General features: G+C 36.6%; 1 protein-coding gene across 1 annotated transcript in view; it reads left to right on the forward strand.

The window, feature by feature from the left end:
- The first annotated feature begins 832 nt into the window (after window positions 1-832).
- LOC145677996 (sorting nexin-24-like) overlaps window positions 833-24,532 on the forward strand; it is a 68,642-nt gene continuing 44,942 nt past the window's right edge. The window contains exons 1-2 of the mRNA XM_081748197.1: window positions 833-1,151; window positions 16,091-16,248. Coding sequence (XP_081604323.1) covers window positions 16,105-16,248 — 144 coding nt within the window. The 5' untranslated portion in view covers window positions 833-1,151; window positions 16,091-16,104. The remainder of the gene's footprint in view (window positions 1,152-16,090; window positions 16,249-24,532) is intronic.

Here is a 24,532-nt window from a genome sequence, read left to right on the forward strand (position 1 = left end):
AGAGATGATTAGCTTATCAAATGAGATAAAGAAATCGGCACAATTAATTGCTCCTCTCGTAGCTGACTTTCCTAATGTTATAGAATAGAGTAAATTGTAACAAGTAGACACAGAAGACGGTTATTGCGAAACACAGATTTGAATTAGGTTTCTGTTCAAGATTTTTGAATGCTTGTCAGGAGCGTCATTTCAGATTTTCCTTAGGGGAATAAGACCCTTTGTTATAAGTAAACTTTCGCACATTTCATTGATTCATTACTATTCTATTGATAAAATCAATATAAATCTCCGACTCAGTTAGGGCAATTGCCCCTCCCCGTCCTTCCTAAATGACGCCTCTGATGCTTGTTAGTAAAAAAAAGAAGTAGATAGCCTAACCAGTTAATATTTCCGAATTTATCCACATTTGTTATGTATTTGCTCTGCCTTCCTCAAGTGTCACTGTAGAAAAAAGTGTTTTCAATCGTAAATTTGATGAAGGCGAAACAGACAGACTTGATACCCAAACATTGTAAGGATTGCTGCACACAACAAGGCTCACTTCTAACAACTCATGCTAGGATCCCCTGTGAATCGCTCTCTGACAGCAGAGTCAATGTTGGCATGTACGCAGATAAAGATGATTAACCTTTTATTGGTAAGTGTAATCATTGATGGGTTGACTATTTGCCTTGTAAAAGAAATAATCATCCTAATTAACATCTTTAGATTTTAAGTTGTATCTCCTGGATTTTTCCTGGATTTTGAATAAGAATTTTCCTGATTTTTCGAAAAATTGGTTGGCAACACTGGTTTGCTGTTGCCAACCTTCCAAACTTCTTATCCAAACTTCCGAGGAGAAAGGAAGGAAAATACCTTGAACCTGAACCTGAACCTGGGTACTGGAGTAAACATATAAGCTGTCAAATTTGCGCAGGCTGTTCTATTAGTTTTATATTGTGTTACAAGTAGTATAAATCAATGGTAGTAATGTAAATGAACTTGTATAGCTGTAAAATTGCGAAGTAGATTATGTTACGTAAATGAAAGTAGGACTGTTTTTTGATAACTTGAGTCGCAGTACTGAAACTATTTTTACTTCTGTAGTGATTCACAACATAAAGCAAGAAGTTGTAATTGGGCTGCAAGGGAAAGCATAAAACAACAGTGAGGTAATAAGAGAAGCTTTTTATTTTTTTAAGTATGGTAATCTATTGCTTAGTAAGTTTGGATGATACTGTAAAGTAACAAAACTGAAAGGTTGGTAAACAGTTTATCTATCCGTTATCTATTATTGGAAACTTCGTTACCTTGTGAATAAGAATTTTATAGTTTTTGCGATTTACCATTATTAGATAGTTTAAGATGCCTTTAGTGCAGGTTTACTTTTGGTACACCATGCGAAATAATTGTTGAAAAATTAGGATTCTTTCACTAATTTCCTTTTTATTCTTTCGTAAATGATTTACGCTGAACAATGTGAAAATATCTCAATCGGCAACGGTCTGTATACGCGGGTAGTGAAAGCTAGTTGGATTTTACAGTGATTTGAGTTTCAGTACTACTTGTCGTCGTTTCATACTAACGCTCCAGTTGTAAACATGAAATATAGCTTCTGTACGCTGTGTAGGAATACACCCCCGGTGGAAAATAGTATCTAATCTTTCATATGCACTCACTCATTTATCCTTCGTAAAGCACTGGTAATGATTTTACACTAATCCTACACTTGTAAACCTTAAAACACAGGTGTACCTTATTACTTTACATATAATTCGAACACCTGCAGAAATTTGTTCTTTATAAATATGTCTTTTCATGCAAAGTATTGACTTTTACCGTAGTTCTTCCAAAATGTACTGTGCCAAAAGTAAACCAGCACCATGCCATTTTTCATTTACGGGTTTTCTTGTTCTTGGGAACTCGATAGTTTGAATTGATTGTATAGTATTTTATGGCACCATTGCTTCGAGACCAAATATTTTACCGGTCCAGGTGAACAGAAAAAATATGTTTTGGCATTACTCGAGCAGACGGCTCTACAAAATTTTCATACATTTATTGCATTTTCCGATTTCTTCTTGCAGAGCATGCACTATATGAGGAGCTAATACATAAACCACGAACCAACATGTGCTAGGTGGCCACTAAAAACGAATGCTATCTAAGCGAGTGAGGGCAGGAGTGTAGCAGGGGGGCCCGAGCCAGGGTTTGAAAAAACCCAACCCACCTGGGCCCATGTGGGTTTTTTCGGGTTTTTTCGAAATATTTCAATCTCTTTGGGGTAAAAATGTTAAAATGTGATTTATATTTCATGAGTGTCATTGTCACAACTTGCAACAACTCTCTATTTACTGCTGTTTTGAAAAAAAAATGCCGCCATTTTGAAATTTTATATTGGATCGCCGAAAAAATCCATACAGCAAATTTAGAATGTCTTGTTCTTCTACCCTCAAAATATCAACTTAAAAAGTCCGAAAATTGCACCTTGTAGCATGGATACCCGCTATTTTGAAAAATGGACGCCATTTGAAATTTTATGCCGCCAAAATATATACAGCTAATTTAGTCTTTCGTGCTTTCTACTTTGAAAATTTCAACTTGAATGACCTAAAATCGCGCTTTGTAGTGTGGATATCAGCAGCGGCGCAAATTTGTCTTCAACATTGGGGGGACGGGTAACGGTATATGCGATGTACAAAATATTTATGAAGGCGAAAAACAATGCTGAGAAGGATTACCCATGTCGGTCTCGGCGTCCTTCATAGGGGACATAAAATATGACATTATTATTGCTTTATAACTTTAAAATCCGCCCGGCAACATTGAAAACTGTTTACAAGGGATAATCCAAGTATGATCATTCCCTGTAAACAGTTTTCAATGTTGCCAGTCTGATTTTAAAGTTGTAAAGCAATAATAATATCGTCATATTTTATGTCCCCTGTGTGGGACTCCGAGACAACATGGGTAGGGGAGCAGACTTGTCTTCAACATTGGGAGGCGGTCAGATTTGAGGCTTATTCTGGGAGGTATCAATTTCATCTCACTTTCCTTTGTGACAGTTGGACACAAATCATCACATTTCTTCCTAAAAGACACATTTCCAATCGGATTATTGAGGGGAACAGTTCCAAGATTGTAGGGGATATGTCCCCATCATCCCCCCGGGAGTTTCACCAGTGGATATCAGCTATTTTTTAAAAAAAGCTCGCCATTTTGTAATTTTACGTTGGTATGCTGCCAAAATCTAAACAGAAAATTTAGAGTGTCTGTGGTTTGTATCCTGAAGATTTAAAAGACCGAAAGTTGAACACTGTGTGGTAAAGGCAGACAAACTAACAAATGTAGATCGAGTCATCCTAGGAGCCTCAGTGACGTTCGCCAAATATGAATACCAAATAGCTATATTAATTTAGAACAAAGACATAATTCATCAAAATGTCTTAAATATTTTTCAACGTAAAATAAATGGTCTTATTGTTGAAGTTCACTTTCGATGCTTTGTGCATTCAATTACGGGAATTACCCGAGCACTTGTTGCAAGACCGCTCTTTTCCGAAAATTAATTTAAAACAATTAACAAAGATAGGCCTATAATTCATCTATCTATATAAAAGAGAACGTACAAATCCTTTGTCCGCTCATCACGCTAATACGGCTGAACCAATTTCTTTTATTTTTGGGGGGTTATTAGGATTTGGACCCTAGATGGTTTTTATCATATCACTTTAATTTTCAATTACCAGTGTCTTGAGATAATTGACCATTCAGGTGTCCATTACGTACAAATCCTTTGTTAGTTCATCATAGGTATAAAAATAAACGTATGTATATGCAACCCGCATGACCGTGTCACTTGGCGGGTTAACATAAATGACAGGCGTTATAATGGTTTTTATCATATCACTTGAAAGCGAAAAAGTAAAAATTATCTAAGTAACAAAGTTTATTGCGTTCGGGGGTGACCGCAGCGAAGCGGGGCGGGTTAACATAAATGACAGGCGATATAATGTTAACATTTACTGCAATCTTCTATGGTTTTTATCATATCACTTGAAAGCGAAAAAGTAAAAATTATCTAAGTAACAAAGTTTATTGCGTTCCGGGGTGACCGCAGCGAAGCGGGGTGAACGCTGCTAGTCTATATATATAAAAGAGAACGTACAAATCCTTTGTCCGCTCATCACGCTAATACGGCTGAACCAATTTCTTTTATTTTTGGGGGGTTATTAGGATTTGGACCCTAGATGGTTTTTATCATATCACTTTAATTTTCAATTACCAGTGTCTTGAGATAATTGACCATTCAGGTGTCCATTACGTACAAATCCTTTGTTATTGATATACCACATTGACTTGATCCCTAGTCTTCCGTTGCAAGCGCTGCTATCGGCTGAAGGAAATCCACTCGCTTTCTCTCGCTTAGCAACAGCTGAACCCTTATTGGCTGAACGCGTGGGTGTGTGAGGGTGTGAGCGTTAGTTCGCATTTTTGCCACGGCTCAAGTCATTTTGGCAGCACAATAGTTCATCATAGGTATAAAAATAAACGTATGTATATGCAACCCGCATGACCGTGTCACTCGGCGGGTTAACATAAATGACAGGCGTTATAATGGTTTTTATCATATCACTTGAAAGCGAAAAAGTAAAAATTATCTAAGTAACAAAGTTTATTGCGTTCGGGGGTGACCGCAGCGAAGCGGGGCGGGTTAACATAAATGACAGGCGATATAATGTTAACATTTACTGCAATCTTCTATGGTTTTTATCATATCACTTGAAAGCGAAAAAGTAAAAATTATCTAAGTAACAAAGTTTATTGCGTTCCGGGGTGACCGCAGCGAAGCGGGGTGAACGCTGCTAGTATTTTATAAAGTAAATGTTTCAAAATGTCTAAAATGAAATGAAATATCCTCCAACGTAAAATAAATAGATTTATTGTTGAAGTATTCACTTTCGATGCTTTGTGAGTTCAATTGCGGGAATTTCCCAAACACTTCTTTCACGACGGGTTTTCCCTGAAAATGCAGCTTGCTTTACTGTACATCGAAACTTCCATTAATACTGAAGTTTGAATGCAACACTTGAAATAGTAAGCGTTATGTAGTCTTCGGAGCTCCGACCATTAAGCTTCTTAATTTTGACAAGAATTTTTACGTTATTGCTAGTGTTGATTCTACAGAATGCTTATTTGAAGGCTAGCAACAAATGACTGAACTTAACTGTTGTTGTTGGAGAGCCAAATTTTACTGAATACTTTTGTTACCATCAAAGGTAAGAAATAAAACTAATAGTTTTACTAATGTATTTACATATTTACTGTTAGTACCGGCACCTATGACCTTAAACCCGTCAACGTATGAGGGATAACGTCCCTCGGTGGCGCCGAGTCAGGAAACACCTTATTCACGGAAAGTATTTTCTAAAATATACAATCGCTTACTTTACTTCAAATAGGCTGTAAGCATAATCCGCACATTAATTTGTTCTACAATTATCTCAAGCTAAGGTGAGGTTTTTATTTATTTATTTATTTATTTATTCAGTGCATTTAGAGCTTTATAAAGGTCTTATGTTGATTATTGTTGTCTATCTTAACATCTTAACATGAAAGCCATATAATTCGCCCAAAGAAAGTTTAAAATCTGATAAAAATAACTTTCAATGTGATCACCTTAGTTGTACCAATAATACACTAACAAAAAAGTCAAAAACCCAGGTGGGTTTTAAGATGGGTTTTTTCAGGTGGGTCCAACCCGAAAAAACCCGGTGGGTTTTTTCGGGCTGGGCCCACTTGGGCAAACCCTGGCCCGAGCGGAGCGAGGGGGTTCGTCTGTAGGGAGCAGGCGCGTCAGCGACGGGGGGCATGCGCATAAACAAGGAAAGTGGAAAAATACATAAAATATCCGCAGTAATTTTTACCTTCAAAAACACTTAAATAATCGTAATGACTCTTACTTTCAAAGTGGCTTCACTGGTTTCCCGGATACAAATGGCCCGCTGCGAGGAGAAATTCGTCTGTTTTGAGTTTTTACTTCTTTTTCACACTTCGCATAGTTGATTTTACGCTTCAACATACCATGACGCTGCAAAAGCTTTATAATATGACGCTCTTTATCACACAATTCTTTGTAATAAAATCGTATGTTTACATTATATCCATTGCTAACACGAACAGAACATCCCCTCCGTTTATTTCCACCTGTTTCGCATTCTTGTATTCTTACGCCTTTCGTTTCAGTAAATAGTTACACTTAGAATACGTTCACTCCCATTCAAAATGTATTTCAATATGATATCTAATGAGAAATTACTTATATTCACACTCTACTTCTTTTACGAAAAGTGTTTGACATCGTATTTTACCTACAAATTTGGTTTTTGGTAGAGCCGTCTGCTCGAGTGAACCCATATATTTCATTCGTACATACATACATAACGAATGGCATTTAGTATCTCCCCCAACTCTTTTCATGGTTCCAGAACCGAGTCCCTTGTTTTTGTCTAAATTGTGATAAGGTAGAAGTACAAGGGCCCTGGGGGCTTCTAATTCTCTTCGGTAGCTGTCCCTAGCTCAGCTATATTTTGTAAACTAAGTAACACACTGTAAATCTTATGTGTGGAAGATTGGGGGAGATACTAAATATCAGCCTATATATATATATATATATTGTATTTTATATCTTCGTTACAAATGAAATGTCTGTTACTTGGAAAAAGGAGTGAGATGAACTTTACAATGTCGACTTCAGGTTTTATCCTTACACTAACAGGAGAAATTACATTAAAATAATTTTAAGAACATTGCTCCAAACTTTTCCAGCGCTAAGCTAACTCTTCTATACCATTTTGTAACGGTCGTACTTATTGATGTGCAGCTGGAGCATGTATTGTGAAGTTTACACAAGGAGGATAAAATTAATCAAAATGTATGAGATCTGTATTACACTGTTATATCTAATAATGTAAGGAAACGTAATCTGAAACGTGTGCTTTACACCATGTAATAGTCTATAAAGGAGCTCTGATGAACTGAATTTCTTTGTAAGTACACTGTCGTAAGTCATAATCCAAAACGCTCTCCCATACGTAAAACATCTAGTAATACGAGGAGCAATCGGCTAATCTTCTGGTGATGACGTCTTCGGATGACACCCAGGTGAACCCGTTTTCAACGTTGTATTACTAATTGTTTGCTGATATTTTAATACCGGTATATCTTACCTACAATTATTCTGTTTCATTTTCATCCTTCAGTCCTAAATGTTAATCACAAGTATTTCTTATTTGCGTGCTTTGCTTGCTCTTCCCTAAATACGTATGAATCTTTATTGTATTATTGCTCAAAATTAATACTTTTACCAACGTTCATTACTACACGATGTCAACCAATAATGAAAACACTGATTCCTTTTCAATCTCGCTTGAATGGAAAGTATAGCTTCGAAATAGCAAGTGAGAATTTGTGAACGATGTTAGTCTTTTTGTTGCGCTTTTGAATAGATATTCCGCAAAATATCCATTCCAACTGTTTTTTTTAGGGAGGGGTTGCATTACTTGGTGCAGATTCACCTTAGCAGACTGAGTAAATACAGCGTCTGGACATATAGTGTATAAGACACGAACTAACTTAAAAACACAAACCAACTTGTGCCAAGTGGGTACTAAGAAGCACGAATTGTATCTAAGTCAGAGGACGAGCACAGCAGAGGGCCCTCGCAGAGGTGCATCCGTAAGTCTGAGGAAGTCAGCGACATATGAACGAGTATATTGGGAAGAGACATCTAATGGTATAAAAACATATACTTTGCGCGCACGCGTGTGTGTAGGGGGAAGGGGAGTTTTCTTGGTTCCTTCAGGAATTATCAAGGAGTGACTTTTGTTCATAAACGTATTGTCCCACTTCACATGCACATGATGCTGCATTCATAAAGTAAATCTTAACCACATTTAATTAAGATTAATCTTTGGTTCCTTCTGTTTTCTCCCCGTTATTGCAGCATTTTGAAAACTGACACATTACACTCTGTTTATGGTTCAAGATGTTGCTATTATTGCCTTACTTGCAACTAGTAGCGTGTATTTATAACTCCTAATTTCCAATTCATTCTCGTGTGTCCTATATTGTTTCCTGCCCGTTGAGCACCAAACTTGCGTTTGGAGACCGATTGCTGTTCATCTTCTCTATTACTCACCTGCCACACGTTCTCTCTTACTTTCCACCAGTACATTGCCAACAACATCTGAATATGGATTCATGTTGGTCATAAGTATAATCTGGGAGAGAAGTTGAGCAGGTACAAATATTACAATTGGACACGTGTCCTAGCGTTTTCAAAAATGGAAAAAGGTATTTTTTTTAACATAATTTTCCTTCTGTTTTCAAACCAATGTCTCCTCATGATAAGAAAAATAATAAAAAGCTGAACCATTTCAAGTGGATTTTTTTATCATGTAACTTTTATTAAAATGCTTATCCAAAAGGGAATTTAAATATATTCTAAAAATAGTGTGTCTCTCGAGCCCCTCATATTCAGAAGATGAAACTTCGTATATAACTTCCTTGTTATAATTAAGTGACCAAGGGGTGAGACAATATCTGTTGTTCTCAATATATACAAATAAAATCAACGTTGTCCCTTTCATCACAGGAGAGTGGATGAAATGAATTTTTGAGCATAGTTAGCACTTGACTCTTGTCAAGTTTTTATCTTTTAACTTTCACCAAAATGCATATCTTATGGAGGAAGGATTCAAAATTTATGACATCATGTATATCTCATGAGCCCTTCAAACTAGGCACATAGAACTTGGCGTATAAAATTATTGATCCCTGGTTCGATTCCCTGTGAGAACACTGGGTCGAAAACATGTAACAGCTTTTTCGGGCCAGCCATTCTGAGTGAGATTTTCCTGAGTTCTCCTTGTTCACACCAGGGAAATGCCGGGATGTGCCGAACATACAGATCCTATGCCGCTTTTGTCCTTTCCCAATCCTTTCTTCTTTCCGTTTCCTCGGATAGTATGGTAATCCTTCATGCGTGACGGGCTTACATGGCCATATATGCCGAAAGGCCAGAAATCTAATTCCTTCCTAAAATCCTTGTTGAGTCGTGTCCCAGGTTTTTCGAAAGTTCTTCCTCGAAGGAGAAACATTTGTAGTATTTTAATTTCTTATTTGATATTCATAAAATTTGGAAAGTGAGGGCATGTTTAAACCGTTTAAACATAACTTAGATTGGCCTCGTTAAACTTAATTAAAAAATATTCTCAGCTATCAGTCATTAAATAAATAACTCAGTTATTGATATCTAACCATATACTTATTTTATTTCTATCCGCCAGTATGTACACATATACAAATAAAAACATTTCTTCTTGTTTTTTTTTTTTTTTTTTTTTTTTTGGTTCGTGTGTGTGTGTGTTTGTTTACTACTACTTTTAGGAAACATTTCCCCACCAACCTACTTTATTGTTTAATTAATTTATTTATTTTTCTATTATATCTCCATCTGTCCAGCAAATTTTTAGTTCTGGGGCTCAGTCTCTGAGTACCTTCCGTATGTTTTTTATGAGTCTTACCTTCATTCGAAACCACTTTATCCGTGACATGATCTGTCTAATCCGGTTTTAAAGTTCTCTCTCAACAAATTAGCATTGTTTCTCAGCTCATAATCTCTCTCTTTGGCTTTAGAAATGTGATTTCTATGCACCCTTTGCATATTCTGTGCACATTTGTGTCACAACAACCTAGACTGCCTTCCAGAGACTAAATCCGAAAAAATGACCCTAAATGCTTGTGAATTTTCTTTAGGTCTTTATCATTTTCCCTGCATTTTTGCTACCGTCAGGAATGAAAATTGAATGATAATATTGCAGTATGCATATGAAAATCTCATTGTAGATAAACAAAATAGCTATAATACTGGAAATTACGGTATATATATAAATGAAAATGACTATGCTTGTGACTTCATACCTCTTGAACCACCCGACCGGTTTCGATCAAAAACATAGATGAGGTTCGGGCCTGGAATGGCTTTTATCATTTCACTTTGACGGTGCAATTTAGAGGAGGAGGAGATGAGAGATACTTAAAAATGATCGAAAGTGACTGATATTGTTGTCGAATCCGTAGTTTTCGGGGTCGCTGAGATGAACAGTGACACTTCCAGTATATGTATATATATGATTTTTTTTTTTTTTTTTTTTTTAAAAGGGCATCAGTCAACGAATATAAAATTTTGGAGAAAAAAAAAACTGCCCAAATGAAAGTAGAGATTTCGTAGCCTCCAATGGTTTGGGCTGGTGATTTGTTATCTTTTACTAGGCATTTTAACATAATTATTAACTATGCATACATGATGTATATTATGGTGTGATGGTGCAAAATTTGCAAAATGATGCCCTTTCAACACAAAAGACGCAAATTATGTTAAAACTTGACAATTTTTTTTATTACTAGACTACACATATTACTTGTTACAAAATAGTTATACTATTTAATAAAGAAAAGTTCATATCTATAAAGACAGTTCATATCTATATCATGGGCAAAACAGTTTTGTATATACAGAGTGTTTCAAAACAACACCGACAACATTTGGGAGTTGATTCCTGACACCAAGATGAGACGAAAAGTATAGACCAACCTGCGAGGACAAATGCTCCTTTTCGGAGTTATAGGCTGCCGAAAGCATAAAGAAATGAACTTTAAAGGTCCATAACTCCAATACTATGGGATCTTCCGTAGTCGGGTCAACACTTCGTTTAGGAACTAATATGTGCCCTATCCAAATATAAATGTTTCAGAATCTTGCGGCACTTCCGCAACGACTTTTATAGAGGTAGTTGGTGAGTACTTCATATTATATGCCCGTAGTCAAACAGCCTCTATAAAAACTGTTGCTTGAGTACCTTAGGATTCAGGAACATAGACTTTTGGATAGGGCACATATTCCTAAGTGAAGTCTTGGTCCGACTACGATAGGTCCCATAGTTTTGGAGCTATGGACCTTTAAACTTCATTTTTTCATGTTTTCGGCAGCCTATAACTGCGAAATGAGGCATTTGTGCACCCAAGTTGGTCTATACTTTTCGTTTTGTCTTGGTGTCAGGAATCACCTCCGAAACGTTGTCGGTGTTATTTGAAACACCCTGTATATAGGAAAAGTGGAAACCTGGTTTTGTGCCCATCCCTAATAAAACACAGTTCAGAAGTCACATAAAGTGATTTGTTGAACAAAATGTATTATCGAAATTCAGCATACCTAATTATCATCTTTGTCAGTGACTAGCGCAGAAGTTCACAATAAAGCTACGTCTTCTCCGCAGGAACATGTCTTTCATTTTACATTATTTAATGGGAACTTTCCCTGTAGGATAAACTTTCTCGTGTGCAGGTTGAATCACGTGATGTCGCTGGAAGTGTCATTTGAAATATAGATATGACGAATGAGACCATTGATTGTTGTGTAGCCTTTGACAACCTTTCCCTTACTTTTCTAAAACGAAGTGAAACAGAGTTGATATAGTAAATGACACTCGTTCAGTCGGTGGGTTTGTTCACTTTCAATGGAAATAGGTATCTTCTTGTAATAGTAATCCATCCACTACTGCTTGTAGTTGTAGATGTCGCAAGCTTCCTTAACTGTAAACTTGCCAGGTTTATCTGTATTTAAGTAGCATATATTTTTTTCCTGAATATTGCGACTCCTTCACCGGAAATTCAAAATGGTTGCGAATCATCAACTCGATGTCACGTAGAATGGCATTAAACACAATTCTCCCTCTTCGTCTTCTGGCTATTTTCTCACTAATTTTAAGTCACGAATTCCTTTTACGTTTACATGCATTTGTTACTTTCCTCCTAGTCTCTTCAAGATTACCTTCCGTTGCTAGACACATGAAAAGAACAACATTTTCGTCAGATATACTTCAGTGAATCTAATGTGAATCACAATTGCCAGCTATTAACAACTTCCAGTTTGCATCAGTGTCCAAATTTTGTGTCTTCATCTTTCCGTATTAGCAACTGGAAATGGCCTTTTCTCAGGCCACAATCTCTCGTTCGATTCAAGTTCCATCAGCACAGTATCATACTTATGCTAATAATACATGTTACTGGCAAAGAAAGCAATGAAAATGTGTTCACCAATTTACGCTTCTGAAGACGTTATCAAATTTTGTGCTAAAACGCAGTGACTGATGCCCTTTCAACACAACTTCGCTTTTTTCCGCCTTGTTTTTTAGCATTTCCATCCATCAGTTTTATGCCTCTGTAACATCAGTATATGGACATATGGTCGATGATTATGAATTCGCACAAAACTCAATTTCGGTAAAATTTTGACTGATCCCTTTCAAAACAAAGCGATTCATATATATATATATATATATATATATATATATATATATATATATATATATATATATATAAAAGGAGCTTGCTTCCAAACACCACCTAATTCTTTTTATTTTTTATTTTCGTGTTTGCGCTTTATTTGTGTTTTAGGAGTCGATACACATGCCTAACTATATAACCTCTCAAAACTCACGTAAGTCGTCTCGAAATTAAATGTAAAAAATCAAATTTTTTTCCAAAATGCGCCTAAGTCATTAAAAATATTAATTCCAAACTCCACTCAAGTCACGTCGGTATTATTTATCTCCTTTGAAAGTTTGATATTCATTGTTACCATTTCTCTGATTGGGGAGCATTGGGTGTGTAAGGACTTTAAGAGATTTTCCAAAGATGCGTTGAAATTAGCGATGCCAATAAAACTATCACAAGTGCGTGTACTTTCGTTCTGCAAATATAAATCTATTGGTATAGAAATACTTATGCAGGGTCAAACTCTTACTCAATTGTTTTAAAGAGGAGCCTTACAAAAGTTCCAAGCTTCAGAATTGCAACTACTTTTCCCAGTGTAAATTGTGTAAGTGATGTAAAGAAAGAAGACGTAAAAAAACTTTTAAAGTTTATAGAGCTCAGTGACGACGACCAAGCTTGCTCTCGACGTAAGTGATCCCTTGCTCGATAACTGGTGGGAGAGTCTTGCAATTTGAATGCATTACGGTGATCCGGATTCCATCTTAAACTGAAAGTCCATGTCTTGTATAGCCTCGGGGCTGAAAGAGGAATCTAAACTTCAACAAATAAATGCGTGTGTGTTTATTAATAGTGGTGGTAGTTGTAGGAGTATGAATCGAAAGAATAAGCTTCGGTAAAGTTTGGCTATTTCAGTGTGTCTTTGGAAAGAATGAGAAACATACTTTTAACCCATCCCCTTTCCCTCTTGCGTGAGAGAAGTTTGTTATTTAGGAAAACAAATTAACGATTTTGAGGTGTTAGCCTCTTCTCCTTTCCAAGGGGACAGAGAAGAAAGTTCACATGTCTTTTCGAGTCTTATCATCAAATCTTCGATTATTTTTATCGAGTGAGCTTTCTCATGGCTAAAACTGTTAGTGTATGCGCTTTTGAAGTGAGACACTACGTTTCGATTCCCGGCGGGATCTCATGTTAAGCTGTAGGTCCTCGTCTCATATAGCCTTGCTGCTGATAAGGACACTCAACTCAAAATCAAATTAAACATTTGTTAAATAAATAAATAAGAATGAATACTTCGAGTCAGGAACTAAGTATAAGAGCATAAAGTTGTATAGTTGTGAGATTTTGTTATAAAAAGACGTATTCATGCTCATTTTTCTCTCAAAAATCTTAAGTATAGTGGTTTTCAAAGCTAAACCAAGTTTTCTTATCAGCAGTAAAATATCATATGGTTGTTAGCGGCCACGTGCGGTTTGTCAACCAGTTGGATGTTACCGGCATTACAAAAGCTTAGCCGCTGTCCCTGTCACCAGGGTAAACAATGAAGTCTCTAACTATTCTTTCTGAGTATTGCAAACCAATAAGCAGATACATAAAACCAGAATAACCATTTAAAATAGGAATAAAATACGTACAGGTTATTCAACAAGTAATTTTCTCTCCTATTAATATAATAATAATAACAATATGATAGTTTTTACGTCCGAGCTGTTTCGGGCTACTGTGCATTTTCGGTAATGCTCGGAAAATAGACTAGATCCTGGACCGCCCGTTGGACCGATATTGTATTTTTGCCCGATTGAACCGTATGAATAGGGATGACCTGATAATCCCGTTTTAATGAAAACAAGCTTAGTCTGTCATTATTGTAAATGTGTTGTTTCACTTTATTATCATAACACAAATTGTTCTAATTATCATGTACGAACTCGTAACGAGTCTATCGGGTCAAACGGTCCAAACAGGGGTCAAACGGGTTTATCAGGTCTAAGGATCGAGTAAACCAAACGCAATGGGTATCGGGCGGGTACAGTTTACCCGAAAAGTTCAAGCACTAATTATAGGTTAAAGTCAATACTTAAGAGGTCTAATTGTTTGCATTCACTTTTTCTTTTTTTCTTTCTTTTTTTTAGTAGCCGACCAACGAACTTGCGGATACATAAATATTAATGCTCAAGTCTAAATTATTGCAATGAGCATCAATGTGATTTACTATTAGGAGCTAGCGTGATGCACTAATGTTAGTCTTTTATAAATATTATTATTATTATTATTATTATTATTATTATTTATTATTATTATTATTTATTATTATTATTATTTGTTGTGTTGATTTTGAGTTTAACGTCCCGTTCAGCAGCGAGGCTATATGAGACGTGGACCTACTGATTAACGTGGAATCCGAACCACATGAACTCCCGCCGGGAATCGAACCCGGGTCTCCCACGCCAAAGGCGCGTACGCTAACCGCTTAGCCACGGAGGAGCTCTATTATTATTTGTTTATGACCTTCATGCAACTTAGAATCAATCTCACATAAAGCACTATATCAGACCTGATTGAACATTATTTTGAAAATTCTCACATAAATAGATAAAATAAACAATTGGAACTTAACACTTCAAGAGTTCAAAACATGTCCTCGTTTTCGTTTTCCTCAGTTTCTGAGGACGATTGATGTATCTCGATGACAACATGATCTTTGTCTCCATCAAAAATATTTTGCAAGACACGATAACTTTGTTCAATGTCCTGGGAAAACATTATTATTATTATTATTATTATTATTATTATTATTATTATTATTATTATTATTATTATTCGACAGGCCATCTGCCTATAATGACAATTTAAAACTTTTTTCTTTTTAAAAAAAGAAATGATTAAAAAGCATTCTATTAAGTACCTAAATCCTCATATGTATTAATGTATTCAGGTTAATATCTGAGTAATAAAACTATCATTATTAATTTCCTGTGTATAGTATCCTAATTTGTAGTTTGTCCAGTTTTTATACACATGACGAATCACATTAGAAAGAAACTGATATATTGACCTGTATCACTATATCTTAAAGTTAGAAATAATATACTTACAAGCAGAGCAGATAAACAGGCAGAATCTTTATTAAGTCTATTACTAATATTACATATTATTATTCGCAATAATAATAATAACTAAATTCCTGGTGCAACAGCCTTTAGAAGGCCTGGACTTATGGCACTCATTTCTGTGGGGTAATGTGTTTAGAGGTCTGCACGGGCTCGGGCTAGTATGATAACCGTAATGGGGTTAGCCATACTGAGAGCTTTATACAGTTCTACCTGAGTTGGAGGGGCAACGCCGGAATCTAGTTACAAGAAAGGATTTATGGTAGGGACAAGTAAACCCTTAGATCTTGACCTTCGAGGGAAAAATTGGTTATGTTTTGTCGCGTGCTATACTTCGTAAGCTTCGTCTTTGGTCTATATCACCATTCCTACGAGTAAGATTGTATAGTTTAACATATAGAGAGACAGTACACCAGATTTTCTAAAGCTAACAACACGTGTAAGATAAGAAGACTTGAGAAAGAAACCAAAATTACTTCGTTTTACTAGTTATAGTTAAGTAGTATTAACTGTAGTTTTGTGTAGTTGCTTTACTTCTTGAATTTCCGAAGTAAATGCTTATAGGGAAAATAAGTAATGTAATAATTTTATTATTATTATAAGGTTTTTATGTTGTACTTGTAACCTAATTCTGAATTACATTACTACACTGTTTCTTTTTACAGGCAGAAATTATGATATGAGTCAGATCTCTATTCCCCAGTATAAATTAGCTGAAGACTCCGATAAACCTCATTATGTTTATGTAGTAGAAGTGTTAGATTGTGGGAGATACCAAAGAGTGGAGAAGAGATACAGTGCTTTCCATTGCCTTCATCGAGAGGTTAGTTCGTATTATTTACATTATGTCTTTATAAAACATAAATTAAGAAGTTCCATTCCGTTTATTCCTTTATTGTACAGCTATCTTCAGAAATAAATGTCTCTCATATATGAGAAATCTAGTCAGTAACTTTTGAATAAACTGATTAGTAAGCATTATTTAGTTGTGGACTACCATGAAAGGTGGAACAAGGTGCAGGAGAAATGTATTTCATGCGAAATTTTCAGACGTTGAACACATAGTTGCTGGCTCTTTGCTTCAGAGAATACACCATTCACTAGCATAAAGTCGCTGGGGCCGGTGGCGTATTCCTATAATCCAGCTCTCTCAGAGGCGAGGTCATATGGTGGGGAACGTCATATAATGTGAGAGTTGATCCCATGTACCCGCCAACTACACTGGATTCAAGCCACACTTATTTACTATACAGAGAAACCCACTATGTCCACTTTATATTTGTCCATTTCCACTTTTAAATTTTCAAGTTTCCCTCACGTCGTAGAGTCCGTACGTTCCAGGTTCCTATGCTGAAATTAAAGTTATTATTTTCTCCTCTGATGATTCTTCCCGGAGTAGTCCCCATCCGGAGATCCGAACGGGGGACTATTTTACCTCCTGAATTTTTTACCTCAGGAAGAACCATCATATTTATTTATTCTCCTCCTTCGCCCCTTCTGGGAAAAAGATAATGTAGTAATATTCCCATTTTCTTTTCACATCTCCATGCCGTTGACCATCTAGTGGTTCATCCGTCTTTCAGGACAGTTTCCCCTCCTAAGGACAAAAAGGTTTCCTGACCTCCACCCGCTCGTCCGCCCTCCGAGAAGGCCGTTGGCACTTGGTAGAAGCTGGCTCCTTATCCCGGGAGTCGGTCGGTTCCCGCCTACGTTAGCCGCCAAAGACGTTGCCCGCTTTCTCCCGCAAGGAGGTGTATGTTGGGATTTTACCTTCGTTTAGGATGAGACCCGAAGGCTTTTCTCAAACCTCTCCAGTACTTGCAGGTTTTTTGCTGCGGACTGTACAATAGGGTCAGGTTAGGTAAATTTCTTCTTTCAACTAACGTCAGCCATGACAGTTTTTTATAGAATCATGTGAGATGTTTCCTGTAAGTTAAATTGAAAATAAATCTAATGCAAGCATTTTGCACTCTCTGCGAGCGCTTTGATTGATTTTCATGCAGATCGGAATAGACTGAGTCGCAATAGTCAAGATGTGGAAACATCAGTACCTTGACAAGATTGATCTTTAGACATACTAGTAACAAATTTCTTAGTCGATTTAATGTATGCAGGGCACCAAATGCTCTCTTACAAACTGCATTTATTTGATCTGACCAAGAGAGATTTTGATTTAGTATGATTGCGGCACTCCACTGTTAATACAATGTCATGTCGATTTGTGATCCTGATTGATCACTACTCTTTGTTTACTTTGGTCAAGGTAAGAGTGAAACCATTTAACCACTGATTCAGAAAAATTAAACAATAATGATAATTTATGAAGTACCTCTCTAAGTTGGCCACCTGCTTATCTTGGCCTAGTTCGTCTTGAACCTGCATTTTACCATAAGACATTCGTTACTTACTACTCTATTAGTTGGCCATCTGTCTATCTTGCAAGTTGGCCACACTGAAGCACTGTTTACCCTATGATAATAATGATAAATTTACCTGCGTATCTTGGCCACGCAAAATACAGTTTTATTATTTTTCTTAACTCTTTCGAATTCCCATATGAGAGGCAGATGTTCTGTATTTATAACTGGACACAAAGAAGCATAGATTCGCACGATTTGTTCTTGGAGGTCAATGGCCAGAACACTACCCTCATAAAGGGGTGGTGAAGGAAGATGTGAATAAGAAAAAGCACGTACAGGAATTCAGGAAATGATTGTACGTATTTGTTTACCCTGTCTGTTTTGGTAAAACCATTAGCTAAATCAACTTCTCTCATCAGTGAGGAGCTTTAGTAATTCCGGAAAATTCTCAAGGTTAAAACTAACCGTCTCAATTGTCAACTATTGGCACCTGTCGGCTTGTCAAAAGATAGCGGAGTTTTTGAGATATGAATTCCCTCAAGAATTTTTCAAAACATCTTTTGCTCCGAGGGAAACACTTCTAGCTCATTAACAAGAGGTAGTTAACTACAATATTAGAATGTGCATATCTGCCAAAAAGAATAAAACAAATACGTCTAGAATGAACCACCATTCAGTAACAACTGAAAAGAAGTCATATAAATTGCATATAACCTTTCTCAATTTATAACTTAGATTTTCTTGTTTTCAATCTGAATAACTCAGTGTGCTATAATATCAATTTCAATAAACTGCGTACGTACGCTTCCATTTCATGGTTGTTTGTGTTATTGTGTTTTCAATCCGAATAATTCAATGTACCAGACTAATTTTCAGGAAGAGAAAGGTATGCACATATATTAAACATACTATAGTAATATTTTCTAGTACTATATATTTTTATGATTACTCTATATACATTATTTATAAGTAGCTGTCGTGCCACTGCTTATTAAAATTTTACAATAAAGTAATACTAGAAATCCTATTCTAAAAATACACAAATCACACTTTTATGTAAGTTGGCCACCTGTCTAAATTGTCCACCTTTCGATGGAACCGATGGTGTCCAACATAGACAGGTTTGACTGTAATATGTCAAAATCAATCGTTTGAAATGCCTTGCTATAGTGAAGTAGAGTAAGGAGCGTCAGTTTTCTGTTATCAATAGCCGGTCTTATATCATCCGTTACGTTTACTAGCGTAGTATATGTGCTATGATTACTTCGAAAACCAGATTGAAATGTATCCAATAAATTATTTGTTGTTAAATATTCCCGAATTTGATCATTTACAATATATTCAAAAACTCTGGAAAACACGGAAAGGACACTGATAGGACGGTAGTCTGCAATTTTGTCAGCGTTGTTCTTTTTCGGAAGTGGGCGGACCTTAGCGAGTTTCCATACTGTGGGAAAAGTACCTGTGAAAAGAGAGTAATTAAATATGTCAGTGATATGATTAAGTACATGCGGTAGGTTTTACCTGATCATGGTTATTGAAATAATATCTGTGCCAGTAGCTTGAGATTTAATCTTTTGGATCGCTTTCAATACATATGTAGGCTGTACGTGAGAAAACGAGAACAAAGAGTTCATTTCCGAAGCTACAATATTATTCATTGTTTACAGTTTCATAGAGGCTGGTATCATTTGGCTTTGACAGAAAAAAAAATGTTCAGTTCATCTGGTGTATAGTTAACTGCGCTGTTGGCTATGTTTCTCCCAACACCTAACATTTTGAGTCGTTTTCAAAGAACTGCTCCATTATTTTCGAGTTCAAGTATTTCATAGGCAAAGCGCCGTTTTGCCTTCCTTACTTCTTGAATGCAACGGTTTCTTAATATTCTATAGTTTTCGAATTTTGTATTGGGGTTTATTGTGCTATCATTAGAAGGATCATTATTTTTAACATGTCTCCAGTATATTCAATAAGTTTTATCTTTCCGCGCCATTAACGAATGTAATTCATCGGTTAACCATGGTGATGGAGGTCGCGAAACGCGTTTCTTAACTACAGGGGCGTGTCTATCATACACAATTATTATTAAAGAATTTGGAGTATTTACCTGCTCATCAACTGTAGGGAGGCAGTTTATTGAGTGCCACGGCAAGTAGGCAGCGTTGATTTTCAGGTCTATTTCATTCATGTACCTAAAGTCTCTGTGTGATGTGAATTTAGTTTTATATTGCGGAACTCGAAGTTTGTAAGATATCGATATATATATATATATATATATATATATATATATATATATATATATATATATATATATATATATATATAGTGTGTGTGTGTGTGTGTGTGTGTGTGTGTGTGTGTGTGTGTGTGTGTGTGTGTGTGTGTGTGTGTGTGTGTGTGTGTGTGTGTGTGTGTTCCCGCATTCCTATCCTTGTTGGCACCTGCATATGGTTTAACACCTTACCAGTTGGGACCGGAAAAATTGTTGGGACAATTTCCGGTGCCAACAATTTTTAAGCCTACAGGAGCTTCGTGGCGACGCCCTGGGCCTCCTGGCCGAATTTCGGGAAGGTCCCAATAATTATAGAAAAATGTAAGAATCTGTGTATACCGTGTGTATGCTCTACCGAATTAGCTGCCTCCTGGTGGTCTCACACTTTAACTAAGAAACAGTGTGTAAATATGACGTATACCGCATTTATTGGCACTGCCCTGCTTACGGGATGGAGAAACGTAAGGGGAGTGGAAAGAGGAGGTGAGTCGTGCGGGGGAATAAACACACAAGCAAATTTACACAGTGCTTGTTGGTACCGACGCAACCTTGAAATTTTCGTTTGCGCAGTCGCGTCTACTCACAGTAGCCTGCCTGTCACATGACATAGTTAAAGAGCAGAAGGTGGGTTGAAATCAGGGGGAGGCATTGATCACAATTGGAGAAACGTATATGCATATATTTACAACTCGTACTTCCAGAAACGGTGGGAACAGAAACAAAGATTGTGATAAATGAATGGAAGATAGGCTAGCGTAAAACATATACACAGAGCGTTATCTTATCGGGACACAATTATTGTTTCTATCTACACACGTAGTTCGATTTTCTGTTGCTCCATGTAAGAAGGTCTGGGACCAGTGTCTGAAGCGAAAGTTAATTTATTTGAACAAGAGCAAAAACAAATGTATCCTAAGAGGTACACTAGAATTGTCTAAGATTGAAGACTTACAAGCACATTGGCAGAGCACAGATTTGTACATACCTACATACTATATGTTCCAACTTTCACACTATTTTATTTCCTTCTTTTGTCAAACAGAACTCATTAGTTTAAAAATATACACCGTGCTCGTGGGTTTTCTCGGTGTACTCCCGTTTCCTCCCACTTTCTTCATTCCACCATTTCACTCATCTCTCATTATCATCGTCTCCTTTAGCCTAACCGGCATAACCGTGGGACGTAAAACTTACAGATTTCATTTCATTTTTTTAGTTTAAAAATAATAATAAACTAAATATTTATTTTAACCTTTAACAAATAAAAAAGCACAACCGTAGTTTACAGATATGTCGCATACAGATTTATTAAATTAATTCAAACATATGGAGTAGGAAACATGTAAGATGTCTGGGTTGGCAAAGGATATGCAGCGACCGCAGCCCTTGATTGTTGGTGGGGGTGATAGGGCTAACTACGTATTCTGTGAGTCTCAGTAGAAAAGTAGTGTGCCTGTATCGAGCAAGCGGTCATAAAGTAAAATAAATTAACTAATTTCCAAAGAGGCCAAACTATTAAAGCTCGGATATATGGTGTTAGCGGGTGAAAGTGGTAAGTATGCTGAGTGTCGCGAGTAACAACATTTAGGTGACGGTCAAAGTGATGAAATTCTACAAAATTTACGGGGAAACCACATCCTCAAAGAGGAACAGGGGTTAAAAAATATTTGGTGACAGGTCCCACGTACAGCTGTGCGATATTACGATATATCGATTGGTAGATATTTTTAAGTATCGAAAACTTTTAAGATCGGTGTTTTTATTATTTCAATATTTTTCAATATTTCGGTATTTTTCAGTATTACGATATTACGATTCTTCGATACTTTTAATGCTTTAATATGTCCATGTTTCACAATATGTCGATATTTTCTATTTAACCTCTTCAATCCCAGGTAATTATCTGCAATTATACAAATTTATATATTTGTGTATTTGTATCGTAGGAAAAACAAATTTGTATATTTTAAAATTGGAGTGTTATAAAACATAGAAATGACGTTTTGTAAGAAGACAGTACCTAGGTATATTTATTTAAATAACCCGAACCTGCCTAATCGAAAAAATAAAAACCTGTGAATTTCAGTATATTTGTTATCTAGTGCACTATGTATATTAGAGTTGTTCAACTATCAAAATACGAGCACAATATGTTAAAGGTGTCTACCAAAGGCGCCTTGTAAGGTAAATTACGACAGTAAAAAATAAAATGATATAGCGTAAAACAAACAGATGTATTACTTTCTCGTGTTCTGACTGTTGATTACAAAAATAGAAACAGTAAGTAACATTTCTTCTCTCAGTCTGATGCGACAAAACTTTTAAGCTTTACGGACATGACTTCCCTCCGGAGCCGAGTCTGGTGTTGAAATTGCAATAGTTATTATTATTATGTCCCTTCTTTCTTCTGTATTTCATATCTGTTTTACTTTACATGCAAATCATCAGGACGGTTTCTGTTTTCTCAATACACACAAAAAAATCTTTCACTTAGCGCACTTGAAACTTTTTGATTTCGAACACCCAAACTTAGTCCATCTTTGGCAGTTTTTGTCTTCAGCTTTCTTTCTTTACATATCTGCATCACATTCATCCGTTTCTTCAGATCCTTACGCAAGAGTTGTTGGTTGATTCAGGGCCTAGCATCCTATACAGCACCGAGACTATAGGAAACATGAAATGCAGCTTAACGCGGGATCCTAACCACATGAGGTCCCACCAGAAATCGAACCCGGGTTTCACGCACTTAAGGCGCGCATACTAACCATGTAACCACTAGGGAATATGAAAGCGGAAGTCCAGTAAGTCTTTCTAAGAGTATCCGAAATTAAAATTGTATTTTCTATGGACTATCAACGAATTCACTAAATACGCTTCCACTCAATTCCCATATACCCAACGTACCAATATTTGTTCTTCCAGATCTACAAATGCTTAACTATTTAACAGTCACACCTGGAGTTGGAAACACGTCATATATCTGGGTCACCAAAGATTACGCGGCCACCACAGATCTGAGACGATGGTAGTGACGTGTTACGGGCAACTCCATACTACGTGAGGGGTAGTAGAACGTGAATGGACAGTGAGCTTAGCAGTGTTAGTGTAAAATGAGAGTTCTATTTAGTTTTCAAGGAAGGAAAATTGTTTCTTCGTCAAGTTCTGCAAGCGCGACAAAACTTACAGACCTGTTAGGTGTGCCGCAAAGGACAGTGTCCAAAGTGATTACAACCTACAAAACTGATGGCAAATCCTCATCCGCGAAGTGAAACAGTGGATGGAACAATACCGCCGTTGACAGATCTCGCCAAGCCTTACGGCGTATTGTCACTTTGAATCATCGTCTGAGTGCGGAGCAAATAATGGAGAAACAAATAGCACCTTCCTCAACCGGCGTCGACAATCAGTCTGCCAAGTTACATGACATGAATATGACCTGACATGGATGGCCTTCATAATGGACCATGACGCTTTGGCACAATGTCAACAGTGAAACATGTCGACGGTTGTGTGTCGTTGTTGTCTCAAATATGCTGTTTTCAGTAGATTCTGTGCTCACGCCAGTGCCCGTGATTATGTTGTCATTTTTGGGAATCAGGTATTTTATGGTCCAATTGTGTCCGTTATGGAACAGAAGAACACCGAGAAAACCCATTGAATACAAAGAAGTTTTTCCGCACCTGAGGTATGAGTAGGTAATGCAAAAGCTCAACCCTCCTAGCATCCTGCAGACAGAGCAAAAACATTAACACGCTGTTTCAAATCTTTACAGGGAAAAATAACTGAAGAACGAGTAATTTCGTTGAGAACTTGTACCAAAATTGTAAACCAAGTATTCCAAATCCGACTATCAACAAAGGTCATGATTTTTTGAAACTGTTCACAGCTGAGAAATTTAGAAACGAAGAAAAATGTTATTTTATAGAAAGAACTCGACTAAAGAAAAGATAGCAACCGTCTAATTAACGTTTGAGGAGTCCAGGGGGAAATGCGGGATGTCCACTTTTGGGCGAAATTTCGATTTTCATGCCATCTTGTTGAGCACGCTGTGAGTTTCATTCAATATATCGAAAAGGGGGAAAGGGTTACTGTTAGCCTGCTATAGCAGTTTAAAAATCCTTTTAAAATGGAAGGAGATATCGTCATCACTTGCAGTGGAAGAAAGGGGAATTCATTTTACTCTTATTTTTCTGTCTCTTTTGTCGATAACGTTCAACTGTATTTATGTTCCAGTGTTGACTGATCATACAGCTAAATGTAGCTTCAACAATCTATTTCTTTAAAAAATAGTAAGACAAATCATCTCCCAACATTCATCTTGAGCATTTCTGTTACTCTTGAGCATTTCTGTTACTCTTACAGTAGTCAAAATAAGGATTATACTTCATTCAGATGCCTTCATTGCATTGCACATGAAAGGCAGGGGTTCATTTTCTTTCAAGTGACATTCCCAGTTCGTGTCATTCCTACCTTGA

This window comes from Thermobia domestica, chromosome 2 (assembly GCF_964235325.1).
Source record: "Thermobia domestica chromosome 2, izTheDome1.hap1.1, whole genome shotgun sequence".
In the NCBI taxonomy this organism is placed as follows: domain Eukaryota; kingdom Metazoa; phylum Arthropoda; class Insecta; order Zygentoma; family Lepismatidae; genus Thermobia; species Thermobia domestica.